Here is a 13825-nt window from a genome sequence, read left to right as displayed (position 1 = left end):
GTATAGGAAATGAAATAGAGTTACTGTTTTTTTTACATTTGTGTGTTGGAAAGCCCATCATCCACAAATGGACAGAATGGCTGCATCAGCATCTTGTGGACCTATAGCATAAGGCTAAGCATAGTAAGCTGCAGCTAAAGTGCACTGTAAGAAGCTTTCTGCTTCAGTTATATCTGTAGGGAAACCACCGGCGTTTCTATAGGAATAATTGACATGCTGTGATTTCCAAAAACATAGCCGTTATGGATATCGCAACATTACCGCTGCAGGTATTTTTCTGCAATGTGTGAATGAAATGAGCTAAAATCCCATCCCTATGTGGGGCCCCAGCCTAAGAGGGTTTATACATGGGCCGATGGATATTTTGAGAACAGTCAAATTAATATCTTAATGCTTTCAACTAAATGGATTTACAGACGAGGACTCTTTGTACTTGCAGTTTCAGCATTTCATTATTCTCTATGCATTGCTTCTTTACTTTATTACAGTCTGCAGAACTGTACGGTATGACGTTTCTCACAATCCCATCACCCATAGATCCAATATTAGGAGTCTGGAGCGCTGATCGGTTATTCCGCAGTTGCAAACCTTTCAGGCTTGCACTGAATACACGATGAAACTCTTTCTTATTGCTTTTTGGTAAACTAAATCACTGTAACATGACATTGAAGTGCTGAAAAATTCATATTTCTAGCATATGCACTTAAGACAGTATCACCCGGGCCCTACTGAGCTGTTATAGGGTCAATGCTGAAGCTGTGTTATCTTCAGAGGTGTATGGTAGTGTCTCCACAGGGTGCAGAGGTAGCAGTCCTATCACCTGGGCAGGGGTCTTGAGAGGGCACAGCAGCATCTTCACTGCCCAGTAGGATCCCGTTATTATAAATGGCACTTGGTAGATGGGGGCCTGTCATAGATATTATATTAGGGAGCGAGCATCAGTTTACACCACTGGAGATGGATATAACTACAGCATTTATATTTCACCATTTGAGCCTGTGCCTGGTCTTGGAGGTACAAACCCAATATACGTGAATTTAGGTGGTTTTTATACCCTGGAAACTGGACAGACAGTGGGGGATCAGGACAAGTATTTCTCTCCCTCCCTGTGTGACATTTGCATTGTAGTATTTGAGTAGATATTTATAACTCCTTGGTGACACTTGGACCACCTCATGGCATTTGGGCTGCAGCTTCCATGATGTTCCCTTCTTTATTTATACAAAACTAATTGTAATCCAGGGTTTAGATTTTTAATACTGGATTTACAAACTTCAAGAAGATCTTAGATTATTAAGTATATCAGCATCTGGCTGTTTAATCCATCAGGATTAACACTAAACATATTACATTGCTTCATTGCGGGACAGTCATCTACAGCTGATCATTTCAGCGTGTGATATAATATTCTATTTTTTTTAGCGTGTTAGCCTACCAGACGACAGGAGGTATCCAGTATTGTGATGAATGACACAATCTTAGGTCAACACCGGGACAAGTGTAGATATAGGGAGTTAGTTCTGTTTGTAAATGTACCAGGACGGACTTGCTGACCTGCATAATAAATGGCGCCAAAGTATCCGGCAGAGGACCCAATCTGGAGCTGCCGTATGAGTCTATTACTTGCCACTAGGTCTAGTTCTGACTTGATATATCCATAGATGTAGACAGAAGGCGAGATCTCAGAACCATTTCTTCCGGTGACCCCAAAGGATCCACATCCGATAATGATGCAGTGAAATCTGGATATATAGGGACCGGTTTATACAGAACTGTGACAAGCCGCACAACTGTCCTTTCCCTCTATATTCAGTTCTTCACTAGCTTTCTAGCACAGGTCAGGAGTTCAAGTTGTTAAAATCTTGACCTTTAAGATGACCGCAGTCTTGGTGCTCTTGAACGAGACAAGACATTTATTGGCAGCCACAGCAAATGGAAATCAAATGAACCAATAAACTGTAATACGTTCTGAAGAGACCTCAATGTCCTCATAGGCATAAGCCTCTAATATCGTACGCCTATTTTAGATCATAAGATGCGTCTGTCTTGCATAGAGCATTGATGAAAATGACTTAAGGGGATAGGTATCCTATATAATAATGTGTTCATGTTTGCTATTAGTGCGTATCATGTCCCAGATACCAAGTCAGTATAGTTTACTGTATGTAGGTTCAGTGCTATCACATGTACATGTGCTCTCTCCTTAAGGACTGATATTATCTCCAGGACATGTACTAGTACTACAGGAGTAGAGAAACATGGTTGCCTTAGTCTAGACACAGCGCCACCTCGTCCACAGGCTGTGTGTAGTATTGCAGCGGTGCAGAGGTCGTTCTAGAACAATGCAGCCATGTTTTCCTAATCTTAGACTACCCCTGTAAGATACATATGTCACGTGATCACACTGGTCGGACCCACGTCAGTATACCTTGTATTAGAAGACTTAAGGTGGTTTTATATACAGCAATCTTGGGCAAACTGTAGCAGTTTTTCATGGAACTGAAACCAGAATTGGATTCAAGAATGGGAGAAATAAAAGAAGGACTAATAACTCTTCTTATCACTCATTCCACTTCTGGCTTTGATATAAAAAACCGCAGCGGGGTATAGTCCCAAAAATGCCGTGTGTGAAACCACTCTTAAGACGTCTAGGATGGTTCTTAGCGTGATCTTGGCCCACCAACAACATGGCATCCTTCTGTTTCTTTCAATAAAACTTTATTGTGTCGACAGTATGGAATACAGAAATACAATAAATTAACCACTCTACTATCAGAGGAGCCCACTACACCTTAGGCTAGTAGGCCTCTGGCAGTGAATGACGCAGTGTTCTTTGGTAAATTGGCCCCAAACCTAGGGCAGATAAATTAAGAGAGACTTTGTAGCCACCATCTTAGCAAAGGGTATTTTATTGAGATGTCTTTTGATGTACAATGCTCCATGGCATGTTACACATATCGGCTTGGTTGAGATCTCCGCCAGCTTTGCCAGGGAAATACGTCCTATGTGCTCTTTCCTTTAAATAATAACAGGGTTTGTGGAAAAAAGTCCCAATGGTGGAAAATAAAAAAAAATATATTGCTGGGTGTTTCATACAGTACATTTCCGTAAAGTTGGTAATGACCAGTTGCTTGTCTTTGTACAGATTCCATGCCTCCAGGTCTTCTGAGACATTCAAAGGTAGTGCTAAAAGAGATGGAAAAAGGGAAATTTAAGGATGATATCCAAGGAAATAATATAATATATATAATATATAATATGCTATAGCATAAGGATGATATCCAAGGACATAATATATATAATATTCTATAGCATAAGGATGATATCCAAGGACATAATATATATAATATGCTATAGCATAAGGGTGATACCCAAGGACATAATATAATATAATATAATGTAATATAATATATAATATAATATGCTATAGCATAAGGATGATACCCAAGGACATAATATAATGTAATATAATATATAATATAATATATAATATGCTATAGCATAAGGATGATACCCAAGGACATAATATAATATATAAAATATCTATATAATATAGTATAGCATAAACTATGTAAAAATACACAATATGAACATGTCATAGGATTTACTTTACAATATTAAGTAGATGTTGTATCTCATAACGTATATCTAAGTTGATAAATCAATTTATTATAATATTGTTTTATAATATATTAGGTAATAATGTGATTTTGCATAAAAAGTTGTTTTGGGGTTTCAATCCAAAGTCTAACTTACTTTAAACGATAGATTTAGACGGACATGATGTGTTTCACGAAGGCTAGGAAATAAAAGAAAGAGTATAAGAACATGACAGCCAAGATCCAAGCATGCAGATATACTAGATATTCTAGGATACAGTGGATATCGCTTGTTACCTTCATAGTTGATGCAGCCATTGGAGTCTTCCTGTCCTGCCAGAAGAGCTTCTACTTCCTCCTCCTTCATCTTCTCACCTATTGGGATTAGGATAACAAATGGTCATGATCTGCTCCCCGTTGATCATAAGAAGAATTGATCGGCAATGAAGACAAAAATGTACCCAGTGTGGCCAATACGTGACGCAGCTCAGCACCCATGACAGTGCCGTTGCCTTCCTTGTCAAAGACGCGGAGACCCTCAACGAAGTCTTCAAAGCTGCCCTGGTCCTTGTTGTTGGCAACAGCCTGCAGCATGGGCAGGAACTGCTCGAACTCAACCTTCTTGGCATTCATCTCTGTGAAGAATACATGACATATAAACTCAGCATCAATGACTAAGACGTATCGTAAAATAACTAGATTAACTATAATTTAGTTAATATTTTTATTTTTTAAATATATGAATTTTCTCTTTTATATCTTAGTCTGTTACGTGTTTTTACAAGAAACAGCCTAGAGATTGTATAATCGACATCAGGCTAAAGGAAGATCACTCCGTACAGAGAACTAAATGATCCTGAGTCTTCTTTTCTTCCTAGTTGCTATGACTCCTAGTATCTTTTCTATCTGCTATTCTGAGCTTGTATGTGTTTTTTCTTGTAATATATTACTGTATTATCCATGCTGCTGTAACACACTGTATTTCCCCATAGTGGGACTATTAAAGGATTATATAAAAGTACATGGCCAGTCTAGAACTAGAACGGAGAACTCTTCATAAGGAATCTATAGTATAGTATTTACCTATTATTTATTACTTTTACTATGTACTATATATCCAGTATGACGACTTACCCTCAGGAGTTGGGTTGCCCAAGACTTTCTTGACCTCAGCATTTGTGGGGTTCTGGCCAAGAGCCCTCATGACATCAGCGACCTGGCTGTAGGAGATCTTGCTGTCACCTGTCCTGTCAAAGAGCAGGAAAGCCTCTTTGAAGTCTGTAGAAAAGAACAAAAAATAAAGGTAAGTTTTAATTTTTTTCACTGCAAACTCCACATGAGAACATGGCATAATATTTCTAGTTTTCCATAGTAAATCTGTGGGTAGACTTGATGCGTCATAACAAATCCAGCACTGCTACATCTATAAAGCCTTTTCTGTATTGACTATATGATGTCCTGAATTAAAGGTTACACTTGAATGGCCACTTGTAGTAGTGGAGATGGAATTTGTGCTGGTTCAGCGACTTTTCCGCCTGGGACATCTGAACCGAAGTTATTTTCAGTAACGCTGAGAGGTTTCCAAATCAAGTCAGAGATGGTTTTACAGGCAGACTGTAAAAAGCTGCTAATGTTAGCGAAGGGTCAGCGCTCCTGTAATGGGATATCCTATTCCTAGCACTAACCCAAGAGATGCACAGGCTCTAACCCTTTAAGTGCCGGAGTGGCGAGCAATTAACATACTTAACATAGGCACCTGTCGCCACTGAAGAGCTTGACAGTGTCAGCATTTGCTTTCACAAGTACGCCATGCTCACACCAGAGCTGCACCTGGCAGGTTTAGTCATCTATATATTACTGCTATATGGTGTCATCTATCCATTCCCTTTGTTCATCTTGCTATAAGGTTGCTACTAATGATCAAAATACATAATATAGAATTATCATAGAATGTTGTCAGGCACAACATGACAAGGCTAGTGTTACATATATAGGCATTGTATGTACATATCCTGGCCATTACATGGAGAATCACTAGCCTCAGCTGATGCAGAACCTCTCTGTGAGACGAAATTACATATAAGTGCAGATATGACAAATGCAAAAGTAGAGGTTGGCAGTGCCCCAAGAATGGTAGGGGGTGACTCCTGAGAGGGTCTGTAGCTACACCAAGTGCAAAAGGGAACTCTAGGGAATAGACAGTGAACTTTATGGCAGCTCTGATGACAGATTTATAGTGGCCTTAACTTTTCAATGTAATGGGTATGCCCTGGCAACACTAAGGCACCCCAGAATACCCTCAATGACTCACACTGCCATCTATGGTATACTCTGTCAATTACACCCAAGTGCCCAAACTTGGTCTAGTCTCATACTATCAATATCTGTTCTGATATTACAGTGACCCCACATTTACAGCTAAGAGCCTGCACTTATAAGACGTAGACAGTCACAACAAATAGTCTTAGACAGCAAAGCATGGGGTATACAATGTATAGCTCATAAAACAGCTTTAGGTCAAATCTGGTGGCAAATACAAACTTAGATATGGCATCCTTAGTATGGCATGTGTTGCTTTACACGAGGTTTGCACACAAGCTGTTTCATCATATACATATATATGTACTATTGACTATGCACAGATCATAACCTAGTAGTATATACCAGAAAATTCAGACAGCACCTCCCAATGTGAACAGGTAGTATCTATAAAGGCAGCCTAGTTCTTGACTTACCATCCCGCTGATCTTGAGAGAATTCAATCTGTTAAAAGAAAATAACCCAAAACGCTCTAGTTAAAGGCCTGTTTTGAAGTTGGGGTTCACAGCTTTCTGAGGTCCAGAAGACAAGTCCATGCATAGAGGACATACAGCAAGCTGGAAACCAAACAAGGCCGGCAATGAAGGAGATGCCTGGGTGCGACTCGTTGCCTTTCGTTTTGGCTTGAGAGATTTTTTTGGGGTCATTTATTAATAAATAATCATTTTCCTTGTCCCTGATGTAAAGGCATGACTTCACTTCCAGCTATCACTTACCAGCAACCTCATCTGCGGAGAAAGACTGCAAGGAAAAGAGAAAAAGCCAAAGACTAGTAATGGTGGCAAGTGCATTGACAGAATACAATGTATCAATATAAAGCATCTAAAGACGTACTGGGTTTGCTATTACTATGTTTATGAGTTTTATTGATTCACTGGTATGGTGTCTTATGCAGACATATGGCATTAGTTTAATCCCAGAATCCTTTGCACTGATGCTAGGCACTAACTATGTATAATATACTATATACAAGCAACAGGCTATAGGCTAATAAGTTTAATATCCAAAAATGTAAAGTATTTCATATATTATATAGCCTAGCACTAGCCATACAACATGGGCAAGGATGATCCTATTATACTACATAGGTAGCAATGGAAGATTTACTTTATCCAAAGACCCATTTAGACGTAACGTGTTATGCAAAGTTAAGGACTGTAAGGGATTTAGTCTTCCTAAGACATAAGGTCTTAGGTAAAGTCTTCAAGTTCTTCTACCCTGCATAGTGCAAGCAAACTACGACACCCACCATGTTGAGCCTGGGACTGGGAGAAGAGCAGGGAGCTGAGAAGTTGTCCTGAGGAGGGCTTGAGCGTGTGGTCCTTCTGCCCTGGCCGAGCTCCTCTTATTTATCCGGGGGCAGTGACATGACCGCCCATCTCAGATGTCAGAGGGGAAGCTAGCCCCTCCTCTTGGTGAGTTTTTGGCTTTCTTAGGGCAAAGGGAAAGGAGGGATCTCCTTCCAGTACCACCAATTTGGAGAGCTATTTTTAGTAGGAAGTGGGTCTGACATGCTTTAATGACTTAGAAACTTGTCAGCGGTTTTTTCAACAAGAAGGAGGAGGTTTCCAGGGACAATTTTGGGCTGTGTGAGTTTTTCAGGAATAGCCATTGTTGCAAAACTTACAACTGTGCAAGGGACCGGGTCTAAAAATACCCTGCACCCTATTACTCCCTTCTTATGAGAACCCTGCACAATCGTACAGTGACAAAAAGTAGTAAATGACATAAATCAGCCCATAGATGTGAACTAATGGCCAGGAAGCCTCAAATATATGGAAAGATGTATTTGATCGAAATACAAATCTGCTACAAATCAATGTGACTGCCTAGTGGTATACGGATACATTTGCAAACAAAATTATATTAAACAGTATAAGATAGTTTTGCAAATATTATGTTTTATTTTATTTAAGAGTCCCAATGACATATATAATAAAAAAATATAAATAAAGCTATAAAAACCCATAAAATTCTAAATAAATCTCAGTAAATATTAGCAAATATTGTAAAGTTTGTGGACAAAATTCTGGTTTGTTTGCTTATTCCTTGCACACTTTCTAAGACTCTAGTGAAACCTATGCTTGGTGGTTAGCGCCATCTAGTGGTCGTCTACGTGCAAAATTGCGTTTCCAAAGCTGCTGGTATTAAAGGATTTGCTGTGCGATCACTGGAATGTGCTAGTGATAATCGGGAAGAAAGTCTATTTGTAATTCCGAAATTCTTTCCCATCTACAGAAACCATCTTGTACAGATGTCCTTAGGCCTTTCTACGTTATACGGGACTCATGAGCGGCGCTGTTCGGTTTGCAGGCAGAGTGTTATAGAGCAGATTGATTTTCCGGAGAAAAGATTCAGTATAATTTTTCCTTAATCCTTAGGAATCTCTGCACTTTCTATGGCAAGACATCCAGGAGGCGGAGCGATCAGTGATTGACAGCTCTGACGGTGCAAATCACTGATCGCTGTCAATCACTGATCGCTCCGCCCCCTGGACTTCTCAGCATAGAAAGAGCAGAGATTTCTATGGATAAATGACAGGTTATGCAGAATTTTTGCCCACAAAACTGTATATCAATCTGTTCAGCTCCTTCTGCTCTATAACATACTACCTACAGATTGAACAGGTGACAGGTAGGGAACCTGTCACCTGTTCAATCTGTAGGCAGTATGTTATATAATTCTATAATTCTATAATTAGTGACATAATGTGACATACCAGATGCCTTGATGAAAAGATTTAGGCACCTCTGAGATGTGCGATGACAAGTATGTGAAATATAATTCTATAATTCTATAATTCACTTTAAAGGGATTAAAGTGAATTATAGAATGATAGTCAAGGTATTGTGTATGGCATGAGAAGCCTAAAATCACAAGTATGCTAATATAGATAGATAGATAGATAGATTTTATATATATATATATATATATATATATATATATATATAAAAATATATATATTACAAGTAATGAACTAGTGCTTGATGTGTCTATTATAGGTCAATATTTGACGTATATTCCACTTTGACATCTATATATTCTGTTTAGTTTATTCCATGAATATAGGATTTGTAGGGTAAAAATAAAATATCAAGATTTGCATTTTTTCCTATTCTGGATTTGCCCCAGGACATGACCAACTATAATGGATCTATTCACACCACCATTGTTTTAATGGACCGTCTCAGACCGTTCTTACTCATCTCTCAAGAGGCTTGAGTCTATAAGGGATTGTTGAAAATGGGTTACCCTTGGGGTACACTTGGCCATGAAAAAAGTACCTTATTCAGGGCCGCGTGTACGCCACTGTCATGTTAATGGCGTCTTACAAATAAGGGTTCAAACAAATGATGAAAATACCGTCATGTGAATACAGTCTTTACACCGCACACATTATTGATAGAAACTCTTTTAGACATCATGTTCGCTGAAAAAAATAAATCATCATATATTTCTAGACCATATCATCCCACAGACTCTATCATACAAGAATGGGGTCTGCTGGGTACCATTGGTGCCCATCATGTGACTTTCTCAGCTCCCAATCCTATAAGTATGGGATAGGCTTTATTTATGGACAACCTATTTAATACATTAACTCCACAGCTTATCTGTAGGGGTCTCTTGTCCTGTAATGTAATATTCAAATACATATAATATTAAGCTTATTACATAATTTTGAAAAAAAAAAAAAGACATTTATATGTGTATAAATAAATATTAATACTTTATTATATCTTTAGTCACTATATAAGATCAATTAAGTTGTTAAATTATATGGCGGGGAAGGGCTTAAGCTACATTCACACAACAGAAAATAATGGACGTGTGATGTCCGTTTTTTTAATGGATGTCACACGTTAGCATTATATTCAATGTCAGTGAATGGGATCTATAAATAGCTATAATATACCCTATTATATAGCTATATACAATCTGTGAACAATGGACTGACTTTGGTTGCCTGACTGTAGCCTTAGGAGTCCTATATTTGGCTCCCTCATTTTCTAATATCAGAATGTGATCACATGATGTAAGCAATCCGATATTAAGTGAGGTGGGTAGTAGTGGTGGCGCCACCTATTGGCGCCTATTATAATTACATGTAGAAGGTATTATCTCATGTTTATAATTACCTTACATTTAATGTAGTAAATACATAGGTATGATATATATATATATATATATATATATATATATATATATATATATATATAGTGAAATTTATCAACCCATCTATGCCAGTTTTCAGATAGGTGTTAACCTGGTCACATTGTCCCTTCTGACCCCCTGTTCGGACCCTCACTCACCGCTTTCAGTGAATGTGGGCAGAGTGGGGGCAGGGGCACAAGCACCGTTTTACCGTTATCTACCAATGGCACTCAGTGCAACGTCATAAGAGTAACCTGGAGTCACATGATCAGACATTCCAAAATGGCTCTTGCTTGCTAAGACTTCTTACACAAGCAGACTAATTGCACATGAACCCTTGCTATAAATAAGATGTAATACCAACTGCTGTACTAGAGGGCGCAGGTTTCCCTGGTTCCTGTCTTAGCTGGTCTAATAGGTGTAAAAGTTAACTCTTTGTAGTAGTTGCAGTTCATTGCCATTATGATGGCCAATAATGGACTAGATGACATAATGTGACATACCAGATGCCTTGATGAAAAGATTTAGGCACCTCTGAGATGTGCGATGACAAGTATGTGAACAGACAACCCATTAACAGCTCAGATAATAATCCTGTGTGTATCATAAATGTCAATCATCTTAATCATCCCGTCATAGTCTGTCAATGCATTGCCACCATTAAATTCTTACTTTACTGTAATCTTTTATTTCCGGACTTGCAGGCTCCCATCAGCGTCTAGAGGTCTGGCAAGTGACCATATCATAAAACGTCACAAAAAACACACACAATACAATAAAACATTATCTGTAATAGTTCCATGCTGCATAATAAACATGCATAAAAACACAAAAAAAACCACATAGGTGTGAATTTTACTTGAATACTATTGGTATGGTAAAATAATTTGGTCTTACAAATGTACAATTAGAAATATGAATGAAAGATATTCATTTATATAGCTCATGGGGGTACTGGTCCTCATTGAAGAGATCTAGGTTGTATATGGAGATTTATTGACGGGCAGTGATTTATGGGTAAGAAGTTTGTAAATAAGCTCTCCTCCTTTTGGTAGAGCCTATGGTTTGGCTGATAGGAGAAAGTGTTCATCCTTCATAGAGAGGTGCTAATTTGCATATGTCAGGATAGATGCAGTGCAGGGACATGGCCAGTAGATGGCGCGCTATGCCTGCAGCTGTGATTGCGGTTTAATTGGGCGTCTGAGCTGCTAGACAATGTAATGCACATTCTGTAGTAACAGCTGCTAAATGACAATACGTATAAACATTGATGTTTTATTAGCTCCTTAAGTATTTTAATGTATCACTGAACACACAACCTTTGCGATCAGGAGAAATATATTGTTCCGCGTCTCCTGGAAGAACACCCTTGATGCTTAATTAAAGAAGGCAATTCTCATCAAAGCTGCCATTATAGCGACACACATATAGTGGCTGGTTCTCTAAACAGGACTCTTAAAGTCTTTGAAGCAAACAGATTCATTGTGGAAAGAGTTTAGTGACATTCACGTTATTTTATAACCAAACCAATTAGCTCAATTACTAATGAATTTATGTATCCCGAGCAGCGGAAAGTTATATGGATGTCAAATGTAACTTTCTAGATCTAACCGATCACGTGATGGGACGCTGCCTTTAAGTCCCCTTTCCTATAGATATTACATTAGGTGTACAGGTTACGATTAGTTCTAATAATATAATAGAAATTAATGCAGATTATCACATCAAAACATCACGTTATCTCAAAAACATTGCTCCTTCATGACGCTAATAGTGACTCGGAATTATAATAAATCATAAAATGAATAAATGGCAAATAATCAACATAATAGTAATATGTATATAATATAGTATTATAAACCTAAAATCCACAGCTTATAAAATGAGGAACCATGTATGGGGGAACTAGAGATATGGGAGAAAAAGTGACCATGATATTGATATTTTATAGATTGATCCCTGCTTATACACAACATTGTATTCAATGGCTCAACAAATGTACTTTAGGATCCGTATCCCTTTACAGTGACACCCCACTATGCCTTAGCCCTGATGATAATGGAAGCCAAGCCTTTCTGCTCCATATTAGGTCACCCGCTTTCTGTCCACATTTATAGACCAATAAGAGTCTAGGAAAGCGGAGAGACCCCGTGTAACTAACTCGCCACCTGTCTGTCTTACTATCACTCCAAGGAGCAATCTTTCTGAAGACACATCACACTTCACACTGCAGTCATTGACAGCACACAAAGTAGAGAGATGGCTCGTGCACAGTCACTGGAAATCCTAAAGTATTGTGAATTTACCCCAATAACCCCAGTAATAATACACCTTGTTGGATGAGTGTAGAGCAGCAAGTATATGGCTAATATGTTACTATATGGTAAGTAGAACGAATGCACCAGGCACAAGTACTGCATGATTCATGGTAACATAAGTTCTGTATAACTTAGTCCTAGCGTGCCTTTCCCTTGTATCATAAGATATTTGTTTCCTATTTCTCTTTACAATGTAAAGTATTGCAGAATAATATCCATCTCATGAAATATATGTTATCCCTATGTCCAAAACTGTAGTAAAATGATCACGGAAGCCACAAAATCTGTCCAAAATACCCAGAAGAACACTATAAGATGTAGGATCTAGTCTTCAAAGTGTAGGATCTAGTCTTCTGTGCAAGCTACAGAAGGCAGCTTCTCCCTATCTCCCTAAGATTCCAGTGACCGAGACACATCACATCCCATTGCAGCCCTGTTACCTTGACACTGGACAGGTCAAATGCTGGTTCTTTGGGTTTAACTGGTTCTGGGGCAGGGGCTGGTGCTGGGGCAGCGGCAGCAGCAGGTTTCTTCACGTCCTTCTTGGGTGCCATTGTGCTTTAGTTTAAACAGGGGAGGTAGTTAAGGATCCAAAAAGAAACCAGCCCAAGTGTTATCTTGAGGAGGAAGCAAGATCAGGATGATCCTCAGCCCAGAGCCTAGAAGTGGGACCCAGTGTGTTTTTCACTATTAGGGCATATTTATATTTCGCTTAGTACCTAACACAATCTCCAGGCATGCTGCTGGATTGGACAGTTCCCCAGGCAAGGAGGATGTCATAAGGACTAAGACTATAAATGGAATATAAGGGGGTCAGGGCTACATCAAGCCACGGGACTTCTATTTTTTTTTCACCCTGCCTGGATTTTTAGGATAAGTGTAAAGGACAAACACACATGAATAAGCTGCCTGGAAAGCTCTTGTTGACATCTAGTTGCAGGTGGGGACATTTTGCCCTCAATTTCTTGCAGGAATTTTGTGTTGTTCCTCTGCAGTAAATCACACAAGCTCTTCCCTTCCTTCTCATAAATGCCAAGATCTCCCTGAGGATGTGATTTCAGGATGGAATGTTGCGTTCCTAGGAATGGGGTACAGAAATGTCTATGCCCCCCTTACCCTTGTTCTTCCCACCACCCCCCTTTTCACATAGTCTTATTCGCCCTCCCCCAATTCTCTTCCTTTCATTTGCGGAAAAGTGTTGATCAAGCAGTGTGCAGCCCGAGGGTTTAAAAATAAAAGCAGACGTATATGGCAAGTCGTCCTTGTCACCTCCTCCTGTTTCAGAGAGAATGTACTGTACGCACATGCCCCCATCCTCCCGGCTTTTGTATATTAATTACATTTTGAAGGAGACCTAACATCCCTTGACACAGACACATCTTCTAATTCACAATACAAGACACGAAGAAGCAACTTGACTCATGGAAACCATTA

The 13825-nt window shown here is 39.0% G+C and overlaps 1 protein-coding gene across 2 annotated transcripts; it reads right to left on the bottom strand.

Moving 5' to 3' along the window:
* Positions 1-2891: 2891 nt before the first annotated feature.
* On the bottom strand, positions 2892-13081 carry MYL1 (myosin light chain 1). 2 transcript variants are annotated; one of them, XM_075285005.1, is made up of 7 exons: positions 12832-13081; positions 6335-6362; positions 4734-4877; positions 4061-4234; positions 3897-3974; positions 3757-3799; positions 2892-3186 (listed from the first exon to the last, which is right to left on the bottom strand). In XM_075285005.1, exons 1-6 carry the CDS (start codon positions 12943-12945, stop codon positions 3771-3773), a joined length of 567 nt encoding a protein of 188 aa, XP_075141106.1. In that variant the 5' UTR covers positions 12946-13081; the 3' UTR covers positions 2892-3186; positions 3757-3770. The 2 variants fall into 2 exon arrangements, with proteins under 2 accessions (XP_075141106.1, XP_075141107.1); XM_075285006.1 differs by lacking the exons at positions 6335-6362; positions 12832-13081 and adding exons at positions 6635-6659; positions 7168-7286.
* Between the last annotated feature and the right edge of the window lie 744 nt (positions 13082-13825).

The sequence above is a fragment of the Leptodactylus fuscus genome, chromosome 8, assembly GCF_031893055.1.
Source record: "Leptodactylus fuscus isolate aLepFus1 chromosome 8, aLepFus1.hap2, whole genome shotgun sequence".
NCBI lineage: Eukaryota > Metazoa > Chordata > Amphibia > Anura > Leptodactylidae > Leptodactylus > Leptodactylus fuscus.
Note: the sequence above shows the minus strand (reverse complement) of the source record. Positions and strands in the feature narration are given on the sequence as shown.